The 26,878-nt window shown below is 40.1% G+C and overlaps 1 protein-coding gene and 1 long non-coding RNA gene across 2 annotated transcripts in view; one reads left to right on the top strand and one right to left on the bottom strand.

Annotated features, from left to right (window-relative positions):
* Positions 1–1,915, bottom strand: part of KCTD8 (potassium channel tetramerization domain containing 8) — a 265,491-nt gene extending 263,576 nt beyond the window's left edge. Inside the window, exon 1 of the mRNA XM_086407714.1 lies at positions 566–1,915. Within this exon, the coding sequence (XP_086263840.1) occupies positions 566–1,517 (952 nt within the window). The 5' untranslated portion in view covers positions 1,518–1,915. The remainder of the gene's footprint in view (positions 1–565) is intronic.
* LOC147370746 (uncharacterized) lies at positions 467–7,711 on the top strand. Its single transcript, XR_015166176.1, has 2 exons — positions 467–701; positions 7,042–7,711. It is a non-coding gene; the product is annotated as an uncharacterized LOC147370746 (long non-coding RNA).
* The last annotated feature ends 19,167 nt before the right edge of the window (positions 7,712–26,878 follow it).

Here is a 26,878-nt window from a genome sequence, read left to right as displayed (position 1 = left end):
GAAATGTGAGATTTATATGGGTCAATGGGAACCTCTTTTCCCCGGACTTTTGAGGCGCTTTGCAGACTTAATCGCCACTTTTCTTGTTGCCCACTACAGAAATCACCCATAATGGGACGCTCCTGCGCAGAACCTTACCACCAGGAGGCCATCGGGACGCGGCGATACCTTGATGCCAACCCTCCCTCTTGAGGGACACCACCGGGACCCACATAAATTGACCCCCAGGAGTACAGCGGAGGCAGAGAGACGGGAGGACTTAAGCGCTCAGCCTTGCGCTCGAGTCTCTTCCCAGCCCTGGGTAATAGAAGGACACCCAGCGCCTCCAAGAGCTGGGCAAGGCAGGAGGGCAAGATCAATAAAGTTAAGGAAGAGGACTGCTTGGGCACTGCGTGCTCCGAAGCTGTTGAAGAGAGGCGCCGAAAGGGACATAGACGCAAAACCAAAGACCCATCGGCCACGTTGGGCTGGGGGCGCGCAAGGACACCAGAGCCGCCGGAAGCCGCGGGGGTCGGCTAGGGGGCCGGCTAGGGGGCCGGAAGAACTGGGAAACGCGGAAACTTACGGAAGAAGATGTACTCGGTATAGCTGCTCCAGATCTTGTCGTCGCGGTACTGGTTGACGAAGGCGGCGGTGCCCGAGGAGTTACACGCCACCATGTGGAAGCCGGCCTCGGATAGGCGATCGAACGCCTGCTCCAAGTAGGTGAACTTGAGGTAGAAGCGGGACGTGTACTTCTCAGGCGGCCGGTCAGGGTCACGGCTCTCGTTGAGCGTGTCACCGAACACCTCCTTGGCCAGCGCGATGCGTCCGCACACCATGATGCGCGCCACGCGCCGGAACTTGGCGTCCGCCTGGTTGTCTCGCACCGTGGTGTAGGAACCGCGGTAGCCGAGTGTGAGGAAGCCCGAGCGCTTGTCCTGCGCGCTGCCGCCGCTGTGCGCTCCAGGGCCCGAGGGTGCGGCGGCCGCCGCCCCGCGCAGCAACAGCGCGTCGCTGCTGCCCTGCGAGACGTTGTCCTCCAGATCGCTCTGGCAGCCCTCGTCGTTGAGCGAGTTCTGCTTGGTGACCTTGGGCGACAGCAGCTTGACCAGGTCGGTGAGCTGGAAGTACTCGGCCTCCCGTAGGAGCCGCTCCTTCTCGGGGAAGTGCTCCGGCAGCGCGAGCTGCTTGTCCCGCAAATAATCCAGCACGTACCTGAAAAGGAAGCCGTCCCGGTCGATGAAGAAGCGCGCCCGGCTGTCTCTGGGCAGCTCGCCCCGGCGTCGGGCGCCGCCCCGGGGGCTGGAAGGCGAGAACATACTGGCCAGAGTGCTATCCGGGACGCTGAGCAGCGTCGAGTGCTTGGTCACATAGACCTGGCCCCCTACGTTCAGCTCCACCACCTCGGGGAAGGGCGAGGGCACGCAGGGCCCCGGGGTGGCGGCTGACGAAGCGCCGGGGGAGCTGGACGAGGAGACCATCTCGCTAATGGGCAGGATGGTGCCGCCGCCGCTGCCCGTGTCCTTCAAAGCCATGGTCCCCCCTCCGCCGGCCAAGTGACCCTGGAGAGCAGCACTTTCTCCTTCCCGAAACCCGTGCCCTGCGCCCCGGGTGGTGTGCGCCTGATGCGCCCTCGGGCCGGGCGGCACGTTCCTCCGGCCGGGGCGGCCCGGTTCAGGGCTCGGGGCGGCGGCGGCCGCGGCGCCCGGGCTCCATCGGGGAGCGGTGCGCGGGAGAGGAGCTCTGCGGGCGCCGCGGCGGCGGCAGAGGCGCCAGGAGGAGCGGCTGCTCCTTTGGGGCGAAGGCGGGGAAGTGTGAGAGAGACTTGCGAGAGGCTCTCTTAGGCTGCCGCTCGGCTCTCCGCGGGGAGGGCGGGAGGAGGGGCCGGAGCGAAGAAAACTCGCCGCCCTAGCAGCTTGCGAGCGCGCCGCGAGCCCGGAGCGCGGACGGTGGCGCTAACTACCCCTCACAGCCCGGGAAGCGAAACTGACGTCAAGCCCAGGACTGGGACCCGAGCCACAGCTGTCATTTAAAGAGATAGGTGCCAGCCTCTGGCTGCAGGGCTCTGACTCTAGGGGGCGGAGCCGAGGGCAGAGCCTGGAGGTGATGCTACTTGGCAGCGAGTGGGGAGACGAGGAGAAGCGGGCAGGGAAACGACAACGAACGGGGAAAGGCCAGCTTTCTCTCCTTCATTCTCTCCTTCATTCATTTCATTCCCTTTTTCCGTCGTCCGTCCTTCTCTTCCTCCCTTGCCCTTGTTCGCCCAGTAAAACTGTTTTTTTTTAATGCTGGCATTAAGGTGGGAAGTGGGATAGGGGTTTGGATTATTAAAAAAAAAAAAAAAAAAAAGCTATGCTCCTAATCTGAAATTACGACAAGTGTTGGCAGGAGGGTTTTGATTGTCAAAAGACTGGGAGCGAGGGAGGGGGTTGAATCTCTTGTAGTGGTTTTAGCATGGTTTTTTGAAGTGAAAGGCGAAATGCACGAACCTCTATTACATTCCGATGTCATGATTGCATATTTAAGTGCACGCATCATGTGCAGTTGAAGAATTTTTAAGACTGAAATCTGATTTCAGTTCACAAAACTAATCACAGATTGTGGTAACGCGACGGTTCTCTCCTTTCATTTCGTCAGTGTTTGATTCATAGTAGATGCTTAATAAATGTTTTTGAAGGAATGGACGGAGCCAGGGAGGAAACTTGGTCTGTTTGTTCCTAGTTTCCTATCTTGATCTGTGCTTTGATTAATCTCTCCTTTTCCCTTTCAGCTCCATAGGGCAAGAGAAATGGTTTACATTTTATTAGTTATATAACCCCAAGAGTCAGGTCACAAATGAAAATTGTAAGAATTTAAGCTCACTTTAATTTCCATTTGTACACAACACAGGTACAGTCTTTTAAGATCAGCGTTATTTGTGATAAAGAGTGAGGATAGAGATGCAAATGAACCTCACTTCTGCCTATTCCTCCTGGGACATCCTTTTGTGTTCGGAAACATAGAAAATCATTAATTTATATAAAGTTCAAAGGAGAAAAAGTATACAGTGGCACAAGTAGATTGTGTCACAAATTATAGTATTATAGAGGAACTTTATCCATTAACAAAATAATGTACAGATTTTCATGTCTTAAAAATTCCATATGCCTACTTAGGATTCCTTCTCTTTGAATTTAACATACACACAAACAATAAACTTTAATTTTTAAGAAGTAATAAATCATTATTTAAAGTATTAAAAACTATATTTAATTCATTGATCCCTATAAGCCACATCCCCAGAAAATGTTATATCAGTTTTGAAGTTAGATTACCTGAGACTGAGAATGAACCAATGAAAGAACACAGTGTATTTGCGGAAGGTCTAAGACTTAAAACTGAGTGTAAATTGTCCATCTTCATGCAATCCTCTTATCCAAGCCTCCCCTAAATTTATAAACCAGTCAAATTAAGAAGAATAATTGATTTTGGCCTTCTTCACTTAAAAGCTAACATCAGAAAACACGGGAAAATTTAAAATAATCATTCTTGGGAAATAATAGAAGCTTTATAATATTTATAGATGAAAGAATAATAAAGTCTCAAACCACTACTAATGAAGCTCATTTATCATGAGGTAAGTGTCCCTAATGATAAGTATGTCATAGACCATAGAAATGTAATGGAGTGGATGTATAATACATATGCATATGTGTATATGAGGTCTCCAGTATTATCAGGTTGTAATCCATTTTAATCTTTTTAATTGCATAAAGTATGTTTATAAGATGAGATAGCCTAAAATGTGTACTCTAAATGAATATTTCTTAGACATTCTTAGTGAATTGCATCATATGATGTATTACTTTTTTGAAATCTTTCAACCATGATTGAACATTTTTCCTTAACCCCTTCCATCCCCACACTCCTCTTAATCTCACCCCTCCCCCAACTAAACTCTGGAGCCAAACTCCAAATTTTACAAATCTCAGGTCCGGAATGTCTTTACCAGTGGTTCTTTTGGCTAGAAATGCCTTTCCTTTTCCATGAGTTCCCTAATCTTTTCTCCCTGTTTATTGCTTCCCTGAGGTTTTACCTTAAAAAGTGCTTCCTCTGGAAGTCTTTCAGACTTAAAACAAACCAGGTGTTCCCACACAGGTGTTCCTATGCTTACACAAGGACTGGTTTGTTTGTTTTTGTTTTTTTTTTATCACACTGATGTGTCCTTGTTTCCCATCAGATCAAAAGTATGGCATACGACCGTATGCACTACCTGTCCCCAACATCATGCCTAGCCCTTAGAAGACAGTCAATCTCTGTTGAATGCTAACTGCCTAGAAGTGTGTTCATATCACAAATGGATGACAAAGCATCAACTGAGTGCTAGACACTGGGCTAAGCAATGAGACTGCAGAGATAAATAAGACTAATTCCTTCACAATTAAAATCAGGAAAAGTGAGAACAGAATCTGATTGAAATAAAATCAGATCTTAAGGACGAAGAGAAAGCAAGAAAGAGACAAGCACTATTGGAGCAGTTATTTTGGTGAACTGAGAAAACATCAAAGACTATAATTAGAACTGTCTTGTTCTAAGCCACAGACACCATTAATGTTCCCTAGATCAACTTAATCACAAGGATTCAGTTCAGTTCAGTTCAGTTGCTCAGTCCTGTTCAACTCTTTGTGATCCCATGAACCGCAGCACACCAGGCCTCCCAGTCCATCACCAGCTCCCAGAATTTACCCAAACTCATGTCCATTGAGTCAGTGATGCCATCCAACCATCTCATCCTCTGTTGTCCCCTTCTCCTCCTGCCTTCAGTCTTTCCCAACATCAGGGTCTTTTCAAATGAGTCAGCTCTTCATATCAGGAGGCCAAAGGATTGGAGTTTCAGCTTCAACATCAGGCCTTCCAGTGAATAGTCCAGACTGATTTCCTTTAGAATGGACTGGTTGGATCTCCTTGCAGTCCAAGGGACTCTCAAGAGTCTTCTTCAACAACACAGTTCAAAAACATCAATTCTTTGGTGCTCAACTTTCTTTATAGTCCAACTCTCATATCCATACATGACTACTGGTAAAACCATAGCCTTAACTAGACGGACCTTTGTTGACAAAGTAATGTCTTTGCTTTTTAGTATGCTATCTAGATTGGTCATAACTTTCCTTCCAAGGAGTAAGCGTCTTTTAATTTCATGGCTGCAATCACCATCTGCAGTGATTCTGGAGCCCCAAAAAAATAAAGTCTGCCACTGTTTCCCCATCTATTTCCCATGCAGTGATGGGACCAGATGCCATGATCTTCGTTTTCTGAATGTTGAGCTTTAAGCCAACTTTTTCACTCTCCACTTTCACTTTCATCAAGAGGCTCTTTAGTTCCTCTTCACTTTCTGCCATAAGGGTGGTGTCATCTCATATCTGAGGTTACTGATATTTCTCCCGGCATCCTTGATTCCAGCTTGTGCTTCATCCAGCCCAGGGTTTCTCATGATGTACTCTACATAGAAGTTAAATAAGCAGTGTGACAATATACAGCCTTGACATACTCCTTTTCCTACTTGGAACCAGTCTGTTGTTCCATGTCCAGCTCTAACTGTTGCTTCCTGACCTGCATACAGGTTTCTCAAGAGGCAGATCAGGTGGTCTGGTATTCCCATCTCTTTCAGAATTTTCCACAGTTTATTGTAATCCACACAGTCAAAGGCTTTGGCATAGTCAATAAAGCAGAAATAGATGTTTTTCTGGAACTCTCTTGCTTTTTCGATGATCCAACAGATGTTGGCAATTTGATCTCTGGCTCCTCTGTCTTTTCTAAAACCAGCTTGAACATCAGGAAGTTCACAGTTCACATATTGCTGGAGCCTGGCTTGGAAAATTTTGAGCGTTAATTTACTAGCGTGTGAGATGAGTGGAATTGTGCGGTAGTTTGAGCATTCTTTGGCATTGGCTTTCTTTGGGATTGGAATGAACACTGACCTTTTCCAGTCCCGTGGCCACTGCTGAATTTTCCAAATTTGCTGACATATTGAGTGCAGCACTTTCACAGCATCATCTTTCAGGATTTTAAATAGCTCAAATGGAATTCCATCACCTCCAGTAGCTTTGTTCATAGTGATACTTCCTAAGGCCCATTTGACTTCACATTCGAGGATGTCTCACAAGGATGGGTCCTTAAAATCTTCTATTGTTGTGCAAAGACAAGACATCAAAGTTCTCAGTCTACAGATTACCCTATATCCCTTCACTTTCCAGAAAGTTTTAAGCAATACAGTCAAAACTCTGTCTCTAAAAGTACAGCAGACTAACCAGAAAGAAAATGGGAGTCCAGGTTGTAATAAATAATTGTTAATTTAAAAATAACAAATATTTCTTCACCAGGGTGAGAGTTACTAAAGGCAGGAACTGTATCCTCTTAGGGGAGGAAGAAGACACAAGGTAACAGTGAGATTTAAAGTCAGGCAGAACTGGCTTAAAAATCTACCTTTGTCTCTTTCTGGCTTTGTGATTTGAGCAATTGACTTAACTACTATAAACCTTAGTTTCTTCGTGGATATAGTGGAAATAATAAAGACCAGAGACTTCACTGAGATCATGCGTCCCATAATGTGGCCGTTCAAGATAAGAAGTAAAAGGTTTTGATGGAGTTCACTGTATTTACCTGGTCTGTTTCACACTGTTGTTTTGAAGGCTGACAGCAGAGCCACACCCTAACTGAAAAATCTGAAATTCCAGTGTAGATAATTGATTATAGTGGCTCTATCTACCTTTCTTCCATTTGTCTCAGCGCTAAGGTAACATGCAGCCCCTCCATAGTGAATATCCCCAGTATTTACAATTCTAAGCAAAAAGCCTGAAATTCTTTCCTGTACCAAGAGCTTTGCAGTTTTTTGAGCAGTGGTGTCCTTTAAAAATATCTTAAAGTGTTCCAGTAACCACTTTAAAAAAGTAAAAAGTGAAATAGGTGAAATTCTTTTAATAATATCATTTATATAGCTCAGTGTATCTGAAATATTATCATTTAGGTATGTAGTCAGTATACAAATTTATTAATGACATAATTTATATTTTTCCATCCTAGGTCTTCAAAATATGGCATGTGTTTCACACTTATAGCCATGAAGCATCTCTCTAGCCAAAAAGGAAGAAAAGCTCTAAAAAGAAGAAAGAAAATAATGTAGACTATATCGGTGGAAGAATGTCTGTTTCCCTTTCACAGCCATCATGGGCAAGTTTTGCTGTACACATTGTTCTTGTGAAAAGCAGACCAACCCCAAAACATATGGCCTCCTGGAAGATAAGAAGTAAAAGGTTTGCTGCCATAACAGGGTCAAAGAACAGATAGTACAAGATGGGAAGGACCATTTTCAGATTCAACAATTGCTGTAGAATCTGGAGAAAGTTGGAAAGCAGAGTATAGAAACTAGGTAACCCGCAAATCTCACCTATCAGTTTTAAGAATTTAATAATGCTGTGAATGAAAAACGTTGCACATGAAGTATTTAGGAAACTCACAGTATCAGTGTTTGATGCATTTGTTATATAGCGTTTTCTAGCAATTTAGATATCTTACTATAATGTCATATGAATTCTTGGTCTATATTATAAATTATAGAGGCATTATTCAAGGCTAGAGTTGATAAAACTCTACTTATTAATACTCAAAGTAATGAAATGTATAGATTATGATTCAATATATCTAAGCACTTAATGCCTGGAAAATAAAAAGTACTCAATATTTATGAATAAAATTTGTGTAAGCCATTTTCATATTACCTTGTATCATGTAAAGGTCCTGTTTTTGGATATAGCTATGAAATTTTATGGGCTTCGCCAGGGGCTCAGTGGTAAAGAATCTGCCTGCAATGCAGGAGACACAGGAGATGTGGGTTCAGTCCCTGGTCAGGAAGATCCCCTGGCGGAGGGCATGGCAACCCATTCCAGTATTCTTACCTGGAGAATCACATGGACAGCAGAGCCTGGCAGGCTACAGTTCATGGAGTCATAAAAAATCAGACACAACTGAAGTAATTGAGATAATATGCACACATGTAATTTAATATATGGTATGTATGTGGGAATGTATGTGTTGGAGGTAATTTAGCAACAGATATCCTTGTATTTCATCTTGTGCAACTGGCTGCCTCCTTGAAACACTGCTTAACCTCTCAAAGCTTGGGGAGGAAAGCGTTAAGACATTCTGGATAAAAATTTTCAGCTAGGCAGTGGGCATAATATTCTGATCCAGAGTGGAATCTAAGCCTCTTCAGATAACATAAACCAGGAGCCTAAAAATGGTTTTGCCTGTGTATATTATATGCACAATATAAATTTTATCAATTCTGTGCTGAAATTTTAAAAGTTTCACTGATAAGAAGCAAATTCCAAAACATATGACACAGTAATGTTAATTTCTAATGTCAGATTTTCCTTTAGAATTGCCCCCAAATTACAAACTTTTTTTAAATTATTTTTTTAACCAATGACTGGCTAATAACTGATGAGTTTGACACCATTATTAAAAAATTAATCATAGCAGGAATTCAGTCATTGGAATTCAGTATTAAAGTTTTTGTCCTACCTCTTAGGTTTGCTAATAGGATTATTTAGCTAATGACTGTAAGGTACTTGATGCTCCTCAAAGGCTATGGAACCGAAATAGTGCTCCTATCAGTTCCTTACATCTCCTGTGATGCTGGTCCCCAGTGGGGACACAGCCTGAGTTGGATTTGTGAACGTAATCCTTCAATCTAAGGTTCTCAGATAGTAAAATGCATGATAATTGTCTTAAATCTAAAAAGAAGCAATTAAAATTTTAAAATAATGCCCTCAGGGAATCTACTATTAAAAATTGTAAATGTAGTGTATGGATGGGAATGCTAATAATTTGATCTAACACAATATAGTATCTATTTTCTAGAAAATTGTTTCCCTTCTCATTGGTATTTTTTAAAAGGATGACTGAAGATGTGTCAAATGACTAAAGTCCTTGGTAGGGGTTAAGTGTCTGAGTCTGGGACAGACTCTTCACCAAATTGATAGATGAAGCTGAACCACATGAAATAGCCAATTTTGTGAAAACGGTCAAAAATTGGCAATTTAGTATGGTCAAACTTAATAGTTTTCAGGAATAAGGACAGCGAATCTAGCACCATATCACTAAATGCTTAAATGTTTAGAAATGCTTAATTTGTAACTTGAATTTTAAATATGCATATTTAATATACTAAATCTTTATAATTTTTCAGGAAAAAGTTCTGTCTACCACTTTACTTTTGGTTCCCCCAGCGCTTAAATGTAGCTTGCCTGAAAGACATTTTGTTTATATTTGGCTTGAATGTGTTCTGAATTACCCTTCATATGTGTCTATTTAGTATATCTACCTAGATGACAAATTCTTTGCAAATGGACTATTCTCCAGTTGTTTTATTTCCAATTCAGTGTTCTGCATACACTTAAAAGAAGCTGTAATGGTGATGGGTGGGTTGTTTATCTTCAGCATGACTAATTAGCAGTGAGACTACTTACAGGCATTTGTGGTGCTGTTTAATTTTTCTCTGTACTGTTAAACAGGAAACTATTGATATTTGTATACCTCCAGACATCACTTTAAAAAGAACATCAGTCAAATCAGACTTCAAAAATACATTTAAAGCACAATGCTTCAATCTTGGAGAGCATTCTGATATAAGGTATAAATTGAGCTAATAAATTGAGCTAACACCCATTATAGTACACTATGTTATTCAGTAGACAGCTTCTTAAAAATATAGCTTCAAAGGACATTATGTGTTATAACTTTTCTTGCCAGTGAATGTTAGGATGTATTGTGTTTCCCATCTTTCATAACTGAAGTGGACCAGAGGTTTGAACAAAACTGGAAACTAAATTTGAATCCCAGTCCTACCAATGACACAGATTTACAAAGTGACCCAGTGCACGTAGCTTTCCTGTTCACTTTCTAGATGGTTAGACATACACATCCTCATATATTTGGGGAAATTCTTTTCTAATTATCTACTGTTGCACAACAAACCACCCCAAAACTTAGTAGCATAAACAATAATCACTTGATCATTCTGGGCTCAGCTGGGTGGTTCTTGCTCATACCTCTACAGGTTGTAGTCAGACTGGGACTAGAATCACCGTGAGCTCTGAAGGCTCAGCCTTCTGAGGGCTGGATAGTTGGGGCTTTCTGCTCTCTCTCTCTCTCTCTGTCTCTCTTTCTTTCTCTTTCTTTCTCTTTCTATGTAGTCGGTGCAAGTAGTCTTTCCATCATGGTGCCACAGGGCTCCAAAGTTGCACAACCCCAGAAGAGGGCACCAAGTAGAAGCTGTATTGTGTTTTATAACCTAACATAAGGAATCACAAAGTATCACTGCTATCATAGTTGATTAAACAAGGCAGTAACAAAAGCCCTCCCAATTTTAATGGGAGAAAATATGGACTCTACTGCTTGAAAGAGCATGGAAACATTCTGGAAGAGCACGTGGGACCAAACATATCACGGCTATTTCTCTAAAATCTACCACAAGCTCTAAAAATCAAGTATCATTCTACCCTTTATGATATTTATATAGAGGGCATGTGTGCTAAGTGGCTTCAGTGTGTCCGACTCTTTGTGACCCTTTGGACTGTAGCCCACGAGGCTCCTCTGAGCTCCATAAGTGGAGACCTGGCTTTCCACTGTAGCACGCATTTTACAGACTTTGCATGCCTAGTTGTGATGTATGGGGAGCCCCAAGCACAAAGAGGCATACACATGCCCAAACAGCCAACTCAATAGTGTGGTTGTCTGAAATCTGAAGCCAATATTTAGAAACATGAAAGCACAGCAAGGTGTTTCCTTCACCTTTAATAAGAATCTCAGTTATTTTCATTTTGATCATTTATTCTGCTCTAATAAATTGCTTCAGCCAATTTACCTTTCCTATAGTTAATCAAGAACCCCCTCTCCTTTCTTTTAACATCCTTTACAACATCTGCAAGTCTTCATTCTCCCTCAGTGAATCATCTCTTTTCATCTTTTAGATGCTGACCTAGTAAACACAAATACTTCTGTGCACACTTGAAAATTGTACTTGTTACCCAGTTTTTCAACAGTTTTCTCTATTCTGATCATTATATTATGGATACAGCTCTACTGTATAAATTTCAATCTCTGTGTTCCAAAGTTACTCTTCTTCCTACAAAAGTACTGGCTCTTTGTCTGGAGATACTCACTATGCTCATTTTTCACACTGTAACCCATGTTACTCTCATTTTACTCTGTACAAATCATGTTATTTATTTATTCAAAGATTAGGAAGATGGTAAGTATAATATGTCTTGTCAAATGGCCATCTATGAAACTAGAACTTTAAATTTTTCTGCCCAATCTTGGGGAAATTAATAAAAGGAAACCATTATTTTTTGGTATAAGTATCCCCCAAAATGGTATTTGTGTTTAGGTTATACACATAGTTTGAATAAATTTTGAGGTAGCTTTAAAAGCTAAGTTCCTGTCAAATTAAATTTAATAAAATTCAATGAGTGTTTGTTGAATATCAATTCCATGTTCTGCTAAGTGCACTGTGGGTTATAGAAATGACAAAAACATCTACCCTGTCACTAAAATCTTACAACAGGGACAGGAGAATTAGAAAAGCCTCAGAGTAACCAGAGATTGAATCACAGGGAGGACTAAGGTAAATGTTACAACATAACACACAAAGTGATATGCGAGTCAGAGGAAAGAATACTTCTGGTCCACAGGTTCAGTTCAGTTCAGTTCAGTCGCTCAGTCATGTCCGACTCTTTGCGACCCCATGCATCGCAGCACACCAGGCCTCCCTGTCCATCACCAACTCCCGGAGATCACTCAGACTCACATCCATCAAGTCAGTGATGCCATCCAGCCATCTCATCCTTTGTCATCCCCTTCACCTCCTCCCCCGAATCCCTCCCAGCATCAGAGTCTTTTCCAATGAGTCAACTCTTCGCATGAGGTGGCCAAAGTACTGGAGTTTCAGCTTTAGCATCATTCCTTCCAAAGAAATCCCAGGGCTGATCTCCTTCAGAATGGACTTGTTGGATCTCCTTGCAGTCCAAGGGATTCTCAAGAGTCTTCTCCAACACCACAGTTCAAAAGCATCAATTCTTTGGCGCTCAGCTTTCTTCACAGTCCAACTCTCACATCCATACATGACCAGATCCACAGGTTAGAAAAGTTTAAAAGGAGTAGGTAGAGGGTAGACTAGATAGATTCTAATGGTTAGACATAATGTTCATAGGCTTGGATGACAGAATAGTATTTCAAATCTAAATGATAGTATGAGCAAAACTGGACTAGTTAGTAACGATACTTGTCTCACTAATCTACCTATCTACTCATCTACCTATTTAATTTTTCATCTGTAAGTCTTCATCCTGTCTTATTCCAAAAGATGACTTATATAAAAATGTAAATGGAAAAAGTCAAGGTAGAGAAAATATAGCATACAATATTGACATCAATAAGAAAATTAGGAATTAATTACATATTTCATAGAGCCCTGGGTTAGTAAAGTTGACACAAATTTTACTCATATGGAATACCAGCTTACTAGAGGAAGCAAAAGTGATCAGTTTTGTGACTGAATTTATCAACAAGAAAAAAAAAAAAAAACTTTGAGAAAGCATATTGATTTGTTAAACAGTTCTGTTTATTAGGCAGCTTGAGTATATAATGGTCAATATCACAAATGGCACACCTGATAACAAATGTAATAGCAGATTAAGGTTAGTAGCAAATTTACTTGTATTCACTAAAAGCTAAAGATCAAACATTAATGTATAACTTAGTAAAGATAATCTATATGGGATGTTGGCAATATTATTTCTGTTTTTCAAAATAGGAAATACAGATACATGCACAGTAAATTGGTCACCAAAGAGCACACAGCTAATAACTATTAGAGTTTGGATTTGGATGTGAATCCAGATTTGTGTTACTTTAATGTGAGAGTAAAACTGGTTAGTAAAGGATAGAAAATAGGTCCAGAAAAAAACTATAGGCAGAAATCATCCACAAAGTTTGATTATGATGAGAATGATTGAGATTATATTATCAGGATTAAAATGAAGCCCTTTCAAGACAAGGGAAAGAACAGTTCTTGGCTGGAAGAAGCAGCTTTAGGGGGAAAGTGAGAATGCTAAAGAGAGGCTGCTGGAATAGAACCTAAACAAAGATGAGAACAGAAGTGATGAAGGGTTTAGCCTAGGCAAAGAGGCAGAATTTGTCTTCCTGGAACAGATTGTGAAGAAAAGGAATAATATCACCCAAAGAATCCAAGAAATAGTACAACCAGCCTCCCAGCAGGTTGACTGTACTGTACCACTAAGTCGCTTCAGTCGTGGCCAACTCTCTGCGACCCTGTGGACTGCCCACCAGGCTCCTCTGTCCATGGGGATTCTTGAGGCAAGAATACTGGAGTGGATTCCCATGTCCTGCTCCAGGGTATCTTCCCAACCCAGGGATCAAACCTGCAGCTCTTATGTCTCCTCTACTGGCAGGCAGGTTCTTACCACTAGTACCACGTGGGAAGCCCCCCAACAGGTTTAGAATCAAATAAACTAGAGTTTGTTGAGATTTCTAGATTAAAGTTCAAGTGAAATGTCTTATGTTGCCCTTTGGCCCATAAAAGAACCAGCATTCAAGAGGAAAATAATAGGATATCATGTGGCCATTTCTCTTATTTCATTCCATTTCCAACCTTTATGAAATCAATCATGTCTGGAAATGTATACTAATCTGGGGATAAGAATAAAAAGATTTCTTTATTAGTCATGGACTTGCCACCAACCTAAGATTTGCATGGCATTTGGGAAGATCAGTTTAGCTTCCAAATTGTTCACTTTGGACTACTACTTTTGGAGCCTCAATATCACCATATAAAAATAGAAAGCTTAATATTTGCTTTTTGAATTTTATTAAGGATTAAATGTGCCTAGGATACACTAAACAATCAATAAATGTGGGTTTGTCCCTTCCTGTACCTTAAATGGCACATATTAAAATCTGACAGCTGGATAAAGATCCTAAATAGAAGAGCAGTAAATGCTTCCTTTTCTGGTATTCCTTTATTATTTTATTTCCAATTCTTTCAATATTTATGCAATGCCTTCTGTGTGACAAGCACCCAGATCTCCTTGAAAACCATATATAATCTCTGGTTTGGTCAGCATTCTTCTTGAGTCTGTCCTCTGGCTCTAACTATTTTTAAGCTAGTTTGTCATTTTTATTACATTGGTACTTAAAGTCCTATCTTAATATAGATCTTGATCCCCTTAAACTAAAATGCTGGTTTTTGCTTCCCATCTCACATCTTTTATATAGGTTCTGTATCCTGTCTCAAGCTAATACTCTGTTCCTATGCCTCATAAATCTTGGTTAATCTTAATTTATCAGTCTCATAAATTAATATGGTAACATATCAAATATGCCTTAAATGCCTTAGACAAAAGGAAATGAGTGAGAATAAAATGTAAATAGTTTTATTGGTAAAGGAAAAATAAAATTAATAATTTATAATCTGAATTATTTCCTTTTTAATCCTTCCAACCTAGAATTTGTCTTATTTAATCTCCTTTCTCAAAGAGCATCGTCAGCATTTGTGTCACATGGGATCTAAGCGGGAAACTGATGGTACACTCTCCTGTTACGTAGCTTATAGGAGTTGGTTCAGTGAAACAAAAGAAGCACTTGGACCATTAAGAGCAGAAGGTCACTGCAGCATCTAATCTGAGAGGCAAGGAGAGGGAGCAGTTACTGGAACCTCAGAGACAGCTATGTGGAGAGGGCTATTTGACAGGGGCTGTTACCTTTGGCAGAGAGGTGTGACCCCAGAGCAACTCAGCAGGAAGGAAGCACAGGAAAAACAAATACTACAATCTTATTCTTTTTTATTATTTCAGGTTTATTTATTTGTTTATTGCCAGTGATAATCACTTGGTTAAACCCAACCAAAGGAAGAAAGCAAGGGAACCCATTGTTTATTCCACATGGATCAATGTTCTAGGCTATAAAAGGATGAAAAGTAGACCTGGAGAGACAAAAGGGAGCTATCCAGAGAAAACAAATAATCCAATGTGAAAGAACTAGAACAGCAGTGTAAACCAAATGCTAAGGGGACAACAACCCAAAAAAAGAGAACTCTGGTCAGATTTCTATGGCAGGGAAGGACAACGTGGAAGACAGATGGAAGATGTGAGGCAAAAATCATATTCCCCGCTGAGGGATTATTAAGAAAATAAATACTTGGTGTTTTTAGAATTTGAGTAAACCTATAGAATTACAAAGAAGTGAATGGAAATGATGGGGCCAAAGATAGGCTAGAATGCCAAATTCAGTAGTATTGTATTTATTGTGCAAATTATGGGGATATATGAGTATTTTACAGAAAAGAGCTATATAATCATCCTACTGGTACAAAGAAGATGAGAAGAAACAGGAGGACTCTTCAAGACCATCTCAGAAATTTGAAATGATCCAGCCAAGCAAAGAGAAAGACATGAACTGGTTCTGTGCAGAGAGACTTGAGTAGAGGCGATAGATTTGGAAGACCTTAATCAACAAATCAACAGTCTTTAAAGATTCACTGGATATAAGGCATGAGTTAAAGAAGAGAAGTGGTGATCAGGTAGACTGTGACACCATGCATACTAGTCTTCATAAACCTAACATAAACCCAACAGTTAACAATGCCTGTTAACACTCATTCCTGCATACTCTGTGCCAACAATGTTGTAAGCCCTGTTTTATATTAAGCCATTTAATCCTCACAGCAATCACCCCACCATTACTTAGAATTAAACTGAGGCACAGGAAGATTAGGTAACTTACCTACTTTCACACAGCTGACAAATGGTAGACATAAGTTTGATAATTGGACAGTTTAGCTGCAGAGTGAAGACAATGATTACTTCCTTATACTAATTTCTGGCTCATTTGAAAAGTTGCCATGCTTATTTGTTTAATTGGGTATTTTGCTTATAAACAGAGAGAATGATTCATATAAAGTTAGAGCAACCTTTTTCACTACTTTCCTTGCAACTCATTGAAGTTTCCTTTTGAACATTTCATGGAACAAACTCATAACATCTACCAACACTATTGCCACCCACAAGATTAGAATTCAAACAAATGCGTATACTTGAATAACTAACTGCCATTTAAACAATTGTTCCCTACATTGAGCTGTGATATCTCGTGCTGTTGCTCCTCGGAAGAAAAGTGATGACCAACCTAGACAGCATATTAAAAAGCAGAGATATTACTGTGCAAACAAAGGTCCATCTAGTCAAAGCTATGGTTTTTCCAGTAGTCATGTATGGATGTGAGAGTTGGACTATAAAAAAAGCTGAGCACTGAAGAATTGATGCTTTTGCACTGTGGTTTTGGAGAAGATTCTTGAGAGTCCCTTGGACTGCAAGGAGATCCAACCAGTCAGTCACCAAGGAGATCAGTCCTGAATGTTTATTGGAAGGACTGATGCTGAAGATGAAACTCCAATACTTTGGCCATCTGATATGAAGAACTGACTCATTTGAAAAGACCCTGATGCTGGGAAAGATTGAAGCGGGGAGGAGAAGGGGACAACAGAGGATGAGCTGGCTGGATGGCATCACTGACTCGATGGACATGAGTTTGAGTAATCTCTGAGAGTTGGTGATGAACAGGAAATCTCGGCATGCTGCAGTCCATGGGGTCGCAAAGAGTCAGACACAACTGAGCAGCTGAACTGAACTGATATCATGCTCTTATTCTGCCTTTCCTGCTAGACACCAATTTTATCCCAGCCCCGTGCAAAAGAAAAACAGTGCAAGCCATAAATGAGACACAGGTATACTTTTAAAAGTTCTAGAAGCCACATTAAACAAAACAAAGCAATACAAGGTACAAAGTTCAGGAGCAGTCCAGAAGTCCATCCTCATTTCCAACACCAACTACAAGGCAGGTCTTCAAGACCCCCTCACCTTTGTTACCGGTTGCATCTTCAGGGTCTATGGGACCACTCAGTATAAGTAATTTGCTAGAAGGGTTCAGGGAGCTCACTGAAAGCCTTTATACTCTTGGTTACGGTTTATTACAGGGGAAGGGTGAGAGTTAAAAAGCAGCCATGGGAAGAGCTACAAGAGCAGAGTCTGGGAAGGTTCCACCCATGGAGTTCCTGGTTATATTCTTCCAGGAGAGTCATGGACAGTGCTAACTTTCCCAGCATCATTGTGGGTAAGATGCATGGAGTATTGCCAACCAGGGACACTTTCCTTAGACATGGTGTTCAGAGTTTTTATTGGAGCTCCATCACATACATAACTGACTGCCAATGTGGTTGACCTCAATATCCGGACCTTCTCAAGTTTGAGCTGATGCCATTTGACTCAAAGCCCTCATAAATCACACTGTTACACCGTCTGCTGGTGCCCAAGACTTCTAGGTAAATGGACACCCTTATCAATAGAACATTCCAAGAGCTTAAAAATTACCTTCCCAGGAGTTAATTACAAAGACCAGGCTTTTTTTAAGTAGGGCTAAATTCTATACTAAACACAGGTGAAATTAATTTTAATGGTGTATTTTATTTAGCTCAGCTTATATAAAATATTATCACATAATCAGCATAAAATATTATTGATTTATTTCATGTCTTTCCCATATTAAGTCTTTGAAATCTTGTGTGTATTTTATATTCACAGCAGATCGCATTTGAACTAGCTTTATTTCAAGTGCCTTAGAGCCACATAGAGCTAATGCAGCCAAATCTAACAAAAGTATTATATTGTTTGTGGGCATGGCTATCAGCGTGTTCTAATATTTTTAACCTATTACAAATGTATTCATTAGCTATCGCATAAAGCCTATGTTTAACATATATTTTTTTAAGTACAAAAACAAAGGCAGTATCAACAAATAATCTCCTTACCTTCCCATTTGAAATCTCAGTTGTTATTCCTTATGGAAGTAGTCACTCCTCTGGTGTATTTTGATTACTTTTAGATTGATTTTCAACTTGATCATAAAGTGACACTGTAGATGGTTAATGATCTACCTCTTGTCCCTTATAATTCAGATTTCTACTTGCAGTGTCCCTGATTTTTGCAAAGCATTTAATGTCCCTTCCCTTTCAACAGTATCTTTGACAATCAGAGCAGTAAGGGTGAGACTAGAGAATTCCAAAATATTACTTTTTGTGTGCAAACCCTCCTCTTCCTGAAAGGGATGTTTGATTTATCTTCACCTGAAAATATTTCAAGAAGTCTGCCAAAGCCTTAAAAATTTCTAGAGTCTACCCAAGTTACCATCAAAACTAGTAGGAAGCACTGTTAACTATTAGAGAAATTATTATTTTTCAAAATTCTCTATTCTAGTTGCAGTCTAACACTTTAAAACTTATATTTAAGCAACAAGGGAAAAAACACTATAGTATATGTTGGCTTACACTGTTAAGTATATGTTAAGTATGGCTTCTTTTGTTTATGTATAAACATTAAAAAGAGGATGTTAACAGTTCTAATGGTGGCTATTGAAATGCTGAACTGTAAAGGTCAAAGTCAGTCTGCAAGCGCTTTCCCACTCCTCCTTGGACTCCTTCCTTTCTCCTGTGTTGCATGACCTCCTGCAGTGGTAGGGCACATTGTGGGGTGGTAGTTAGTCCAAGTGTGCCTTGAGGATTTTGAATTCATTCGTTCTGCAGTAAATTGTACAGTATTATCGATCTCATATAGTTCCCTTGTTTTCTCCATTCCAAAACCTTAGAATCATGCTTCTGTACTGAGTTCGCTTCCATCACAGACACCATTTCATGTGCAGCTGGCTCTGTATAGGTTCTGTTGTTTGCTGATTTTAGAACCTTTTGTCTGTAATCTTATCTCTTGTTTGTATTGACTAGCTATGAGATAGACAGTTCTGATGTACTGAAGTGCTCTAGAACGCAGCACTCTTCCTACCTAAATATGGGAGGTAATTTTCATTTGGGGGTAGGGGTGGGGGGGTCATCTGGATATACACCATGGACTGTAGCCTACCAGGCTCCTTGATCTGTGGGATTTTCCAGGCAAGAGTACTAGAATGGTTTGCTAGTTCCTTCTCCAGGGAATCTTCCTGACCCAGGGATCAAACTAGGGTCTCCTGTCGGGAGCCACGTTAGGCGTTACTGACAAAATGGAGGCACGGTCCCCAGCCAGCCCCCTCTCCTCATTCCGCAGGCACGGATCCCGGGATGAAGGAGTTAGGCCTTGTAATTCTGACTTGTCTTTTCCTCTCCTCGGCTGAGTTGACTGAAAAGGAATATTAAGGTGCTTATTGTTCTTAAGAGGAGCATGAGAAGGCACAAAGCCTTCTGCAGTTGTGCTCAGAAAATAATTCATAAAGTTGATCATTGACATTTGTTCAAGGACTTTTACAAAAGAGTGTTGCAGGATGAGCACATAGGCCATAGCTTGAGGTCATGGGAGGGATTGATACCTGAAGCCTATTTGTGAGGAGAATGTTTTTGGTAAAGGAGTTTACTGAATTTAGGGCTTAGAAATAATTAAAATAGTTAGAAGTTAAAGATTTAAGAAATGTTGTAAAGTTAGCATATTTTACTATAGCTTATAGAAGTTAGGAATTTTTAGAGACACTGTAGCTAGAAGCCTTTTTAAGAGATAGTGAGCTCAGGATGTTAGGGGCACACAGGATTTAGGAAGATAAGTAGTAAACTGAGGAATGTAGCATGAGTTACAATGTAATCACAAGTTAACTATGGGACACATTAGAAGAGGTAGATAATAGATGATAAGGCTGATTCCGAGAGAATCACTGAAGCAGGAACTCTGAAGAGCAACAGTGATTTATGGAGATAATAAATCTGGGAGAGGAGGAACTGAAAATGTCAAACCTCTGGCCTAATGTTTTTGTAAAAGTATAAAAGAGAATCTTAAACTTGGAATAAACAGGCAGTCCATAGAAAACTGAGAGGCTGTCTCATTCGCCCACACCGTCCATCTCTTCAGGTTGAATCCCTGGTTGCTGGAGTTGGACTCTGGCAGTCTCCCGCATTGCAACGATCTGGGAGACGGGGCTTCGATCCCTAGGTCGGGAAGATCCCCTGGAGAAGGAAATGGTAACCCACTCCAGTACTCTTGCCTGGAAAATCCCACGGATTGAGGAGCCTGGTGGGCTACAGTCCATGGGTCCCAAAGAGTTGGACATGACTGAACTACTTCACTTTCTTTCAATTTAATCTGGATATTAGCACTTTGTGCCTAGAAAATTAGCACTCTGGAGAAGCCACATTTCACCTCTTGCAGCATGCTCACAAATGTGTGTGTTTATCAGTTGATATCCCAAGACTTTTTTGTGACCTTTAAAAGCCCTTTCCCATTTTAACTGTTGACAGACACATCTGTTGACTGTTTAGTTAAAACTCTTAATCCCTTTCTCTTCTTATGAGCTGAAAATGCTGTGTCCTCTTCTTTTTGGTCCCTTGCCCTGGTAACATTTATGAACAGATAATTAGTGCTCCTGATATAGCTGGGACTCTTGTTCTTTCCTACTAAGACAGTTTTGTTTTTTCATTTTTTAAATGTTATCTTAATATCTCCTCTCCTTTCAAGGCCATAAGTGATTCTTCCTTTAAAATATTACATGATGTATTGAATTGGAAATATTACTTCAAAATAAACTGCATTTTACTGTAAATTAGTGACCTATCAAAAAGACCTTACCACCAACCAAATCAATACCCTGACCACACATATATGAAGCAGAGCTGGATTTTTAACTAATGCATCTTGTTTTAGTCAATTTGGGCTGTTATAGCAGAAAACCACAATCAGAAGTTGTTGGTGGCTTAAACAACTTTCATTTCTTGCAGTTCTGAAAGCTGGGAAATCTAAGATTAAGGTGCTGGTGGGTTCTGTGTCTAGTGAGAACCCACTTCTTGGTTCAAAGACATCTTCTCTCAGTGTCCTCTGTGGTAGAAGAGGCAATAGAGCTCTCTGGGGTCTCTTATAAAGAGCACTAATCCCATGCATAAGGACTCCAATCCATGATGTAATCTCTTCTTAAAGGCTGCTGCTGCTAAGTTGCTTCAGTCACGTCCGACTCTGTGTGACCCCAGAGACGGCAGCCCACCAGGCTCTGCCATCCCTGGGATTCTCCAGGCAAGAACACTGGAGTGGGTTGCCATTTCCTTCTCCAGTGTATAAAAGTGAAAAGTGAAAGTGAAGTCGCTCAGTCGTGTCCGACTCTTCGCAACCCCATGGACTGCAGCGATAGAGGCTCCTCTGTCCATGAGATTTTCCAGGCAAGAGTACTGGAGTGGGGTGCCATTGCCTTCTTCACTTCTTAAAGGCCCCACCTCCTAATATCATCACATTGGGGATTAGGATCTCAACATATGAATTTTGGGGGCCACAAACATCTCTTTAGGTACAAATATCCCTGGAAAACACACCTGATATTATTGCACAATGTACTAATAATATATTCATTCAAATAAATGAAAAGTGAATAAGCAAAAGGGATCATTTACTAACTAGAAGATGTGGCCAAAAAGGAAAAAAAAAAAAAGGAATTCTGTGTTGATGACTATTATGGTGACATTACTTTTCTGAATCTATCCACAGGAATAAAAAACAAAACCTCAGCTAGGTTGCCAGATAGACTGTAACACAGTTAAAATTGAATAACTTTTTAGTACAAGCATGTCCCAAATATTACATGGAACATAATTATACTAAAAACTACTGCTGCTGCTGCTTAGTCGCTTCAGTTGTGTCCAACTCTGTTCAACCCTATGGACTGCAGCCTTCCGGGCTCCTCTGTCTGTGGGATTCTCTAGGCAAGAGTACTAGAGTGGGTTGCCATGCTTTTCTCCAGGGGATATTCCCGACCCAAGATCAAACTTGGGTCTCCTGCATTGCAGGCAGATTCTTTGCTGCTGAGCCACCAGGGAAACCCATACTGAAAATTATACATTGCTAATCTAAAATTCAGATTTAACTTGGTGTTCTGAATTTATTGGCTAAACCTGACAACTTTTTTTGATAAATCTGGTGACAAACTCTACAGCTGTATAATGTATGTAGTATCACCATTTGTCACAGAGGGCAGTAATGGGCAACTCACCAGTGTAAGAATAGGAAAAGCCCTGAATTCCAGCCATGCTCTCTGCAAAGAGCAGCAGGCCTCAGGAGGACAACTGAAACTAGACAGTTTTCCCTCACTCTCCAAGTTTCAGATGAATGCAAGGGGCCTGCAGTGAGGTTTAGAGGAACTAGAGCAGGCTAGTGTACTAGGGTGGGCTCCCTTCAAGATGAATGGAGAACTCACTTGGAATAGATTCCAAAATTAGCAAAACAAGGACAATTGATACAGATGAAAAAGGAAGGTCCAGAGAGTTAGGAAGGGCCACAAACTAGAATATCTGTAGGCCTTATGTTTGAACAATTCACAAGGACAGTGAAGAGGAGCTCTAATGCCCGGAAGTTAGAAAAGCTATACTGACCACTTTTACCTTCTAGATGTCCATTGTTTGAGGACTGGTTGAATAAATAATAGTACATTCACATAATTAATTACAATGTGATCGTACAGAGGAAAGAAGAATATCTCTATATACAACCATGGATGTATCTTCAGGATATATTATTACCTGAAAATGTTTAGTAAATAATAAACTGGATTAAGAAATATATTTTTGTGTTTGAATAAAATTCAGACTTTATACTAGAAGAAATTCACATGTTATAGAATAAAAATAAATGTTGAAGGATCATTTTTGTTTATTACTTAACTTTATCTCATGGTAGCAATAGCATAGGAAGGCCAGCACATTCAAGGAGAACTCTTCAGTACTGTAAGCTTCTGCATATAAAAAAGAAGCTGCATGGTATTGGTAAATTAAACAGTAACTTTGAATCTAAAGTGAAAGTGAAGTCACTCAGTTGTGTCTGACTCTTTGTGACTCCATGGACTGTAGCCTACCAGGCTTCTCCATGCATGGGATTTTCCAGGTGAGAGTACCAGAGTGGGTTGCCATTTCCTTCTCCAGGGGATCTTCCCAACCCAGGAATCAAACCCGGGTCTCCTGCATTGCAGGCAGATGCTTTACCTTCTGAGCCACCAGGGAAGCCCTTTGAATCCAAGAAAAATTTTAAATCTGACAAGTTTCACACAGAAGGGAAATGAAAAGTGAGCACAAGTTCAAATTTCAGCAGTGTCTACAAAAATTGTTTTCAGCTCTTCTTGACAGATAAGGATACTATAAATAATGCCAAATTATATTTTAAAAGATAATCAAGCATTAGAAATTGGGCTTCCCTGGTGGCTCAGACTCCTGCCTGCAATGCAGGAGATCTGGGTTCTATCCCTGGATCTGGAAGATCCTCTGAAGAAAGAAATTGCTACCCACTCCAGTATTCTTGCCTGGGAAATACCAGGGACAGAGGAGCCCAGCCAGCTACAGTCCATATGGTCGCAAAGAGTCAGACAGGACTTAGCAACTAAACAATTCTAAAATTAAAAGTTGATTCCTTTTAATGTTGCAAGTGTTTTCTCCCAGTCTGTCAGCTCTTAATTTTGTCTCTGGTGACTTCATTGAACAGAAATGTAGACACAATGGCTGCTTCAACATAAGTGATAGTATAGAGGTGAAGAGAAGTGGACAGACTTTGAAATATTTCAGACAACAGTGAACTAGATGTGGGAAGCAAAAGGAAACAAGACTGCTTAATTTCTAAAAGCTTTGTAGTGTTTATTGTGATTGTAAATAGTATCCTATTTTCTATTTAATTTCTAAATGTTTATTGCTGTGGTAAAGAAATGCCATTGATTTTTGCATATTGATCTTGCTATCTTAATAGGTTTAATAGTTTGTCTGCTAATTATAGGAGGTTTTCTTTGTAAATGATCAATTAATTATAAATACTGAATATTTTTCTTCCTTTTTATTCACAAACATGTTTTGTTTTCTTTGTATTTAATCAAACAGAACTTCCAGTACTATATTAAATAGTAGTATATGAGAGCTTTGCCTCATTCCTAATATCACAAGGAAGCTTCTGAAATTTCTTCATTAAATATATCATTTAGTATTGATTTGTGTTTGTTAATCTGCTTGTTTTGCTTTATATTGCAATTGGGGATGGGTATCAGGAGAGGATAAAAAAGATAGACTTTATCAGAATAAGGAAATTTCCTTTTATTCCTATTTTTTAAATAACTTTAAAAAAAGCTCAAGTGAATTTTGAACATTATCAAAAGTCTTTCCTGTGTATTTTGAAAATGATCATGTTTCCCCTGCATCCATTAGCGTGATAAATTATGTTTTTACATGTTCTGATATTGACTGTCCTTGCATTCCTGAGATAAATTCTCTTTGATTCATGGTGTGCTTTTTAAAATGTGTTGCTTATTTTGTTGGCTAATTAATATTTAGAAAATTTTAATTTATGCCTCAAAAAGAAATTGACTTATACAGTCATTTTCTCATAGTTTCTTCATCTAGTTTTGATATTCTGCTAGGTATTTTTTCATTTGTCCTTCTGAGCTTATTCTCTGTTTTTCTCCCTGCTCTGTACATTGGAACATGACTGAGCCATTTCCATCAATGGGCTCCTTTGCCCTCTGGCTTCTAGTATCGCTGCCCATGCCATTCTTCTGGCAGGAGATGCAAGGGCAGGGATATGAATAAAGTCTGGGTATTGACCCCTCAATTCCTTTCTATTAGATTGAAGTCTGATGCATCCTTCTACCAAAAGTCCCAGTTCCACTCTGGATTTTGTAAATAACTCTCTCAAATTACCCCTTTTGGTCAAAGAATGATATTGGCCTTTTTTATAAGTCTGACTGCAAAACTATTCTCTCTTGGTTTTCCTAAAGACAGTCCAAGCCATTATAAAAAGCATCTTCATTAAAATCTCTTCTATTCCCCAGTATAAATGTGTTTCTTGCTGGGACTCTGACTGACACAAATACCAAAGTTACACTCACATCAAATTATGAGTTGCAAATTTCTTTTCTGCTATAAGAAATAAATTGTGTAAAATAGACATATATTCCTTGGAAGTGTGGTAGAAATCACCTATAAAACCATCATTTTAGGGGCAAGGATTTACTGTAGTTACTAATTTATACAAATTTTCTATTTCAGTGTCAATTCTGAAGTATTACATTGTCAAAAATATCTATTAACTTTAAGATTTCAAATTATTAGCATTTAGTAGTTCACAATATTCTTGAATCACTCTTAAATATCTTTCACACCGCAGCTATTTTCCTTTTGCTTAATCACAAATTAAATTGAAATATCTGTATGTTGCTTTCAGAAATATAAATTGATGCACAGAAAATGGTTTGGTGATTCCTCAATAAGTTAAACATATAATTACCGTATAACCCAGTAATTCCACTCCTGGGTAGAACTGAAAACAAGTGTTCAAGCAAAACTGTGTATAAGAATATTCATAATAGCACTATTCACAATAGCTAAAATGTGGAAACAACTCCAATATTTGTCAACTGATGAATGGATAAACAAAATTGGATATGTCTACACAATAGAATATTTTCCCTCACAAAGAAATGAAGTGCTGCTACATGCTACAATATGGGTGAACCTTGAAGCATTATGCTAAGTGAAAGACACCAGTCACAAGAGACCACATATGCTTCCATTATATGAAATATCAAGAATAGGCAACTCCATAGGGAGAGAGAAGAGATTAGTGATTGCCACAATCTAGGAGGAGAAAGGGATGAAAAGTAACTAAAGGAAAGAGGCTCCTTTTGAGGTGATGAAAATGTTCTGAAATTAGTGGTAATAGCTGCATAACATTGTGAACATACAAAATGTTATTTATAGTGATTGTTGTCTTAGATGTATTTGACCACAATAAATTAAAATAATTTGTATTTGTGTGATGACTACATACCACCTACCCTTTAGAAACTCCTGCTGCTGCTGCTATGTCACTTTAATTATGTCTGACTCTGTGCAACTCCATAGACAGCAGCCCACCAGGCTCCCCCATCCCTGGGATTCTCCAGGCAAGAGTACTGGAGTGGGTTGCCATTGCCTTCTCCGTTAGAAACTCCTGAGTCTTTCTGAAATGCTTACCACGTTTAGGTGGGTCCCTGGGGTAGAGAAATAGAAGAAGGATAGTAGACTCATAAGTGAACCCTATGGATTAATCCTCCTTAACAGTTTCTGAGTGTTACCATTTTCTTCTCCTACAGCCCTGACTAGCTGTGATGATGTCTCCTACAGCAACTAATGGCATGAACAGCAACTTAATCATAAATACGTGCTGAAGATACTTGAGTCAAACTTGACTCAAATGCTAATACCACTGATGTCCACTCCTAGGCTCAAAGAATGCCTTTTTTGGCTGCCTTTTTTGTTGTTGTTTATCAGCCCTGGGATTTCTTTGGAAGGAATGATGCTAAAGCTGAAACTCCAGTACTTTGGCCACCTCATGCGAAGAGTTGACTCATTGGAAAAGACTCTGATGCTGGGAGGGATTGGGGGCAGGAAGAGAAGGGGACGACAGAGGATGAGATGGCTGGATGGCATCACTGACTCGATGGACATGAGTCTGAGTGAACTCCAGAAGTTGGTGATGGACAGGGAGGCCTGGCGTGCTGCGATTCATGGGGTCACAAAGAGTCGGACACGACTGAGCGACTGATCTGATCTGATCTGATTAATTCATTTATAATCCACCTCCTTCCAAAAAAATGTCTTGAGTTAATCAATGCCTTAGTCAAGAGCACCAATGTCTGTGCACATCATTGTCCAAATTCCCTACATAAAAGTGGTTAATGCCTCTGAGCAATTTCAGACAGATTTTAGTAGAATAACTACTCTAATTTTTATTGTTATTAGAAACTGCTGACCTAAGATTCAGACCTG

This window comes from Bos grunniens, chromosome 6 (genome assembly GCF_055505025.1).
Source record: "Bos grunniens cultivar Pamir isolate PY7600 chromosome 6, Bosgru_T2T1.0, whole genome shotgun sequence".
Lineage (NCBI taxonomy): Eukaryota > Metazoa > Chordata > Mammalia > Artiodactyla > Bovidae > Bos > Bos grunniens.
Note: the sequence above shows the minus strand (reverse complement) of the source record. Positions and strands in the feature narration are given on the sequence as shown.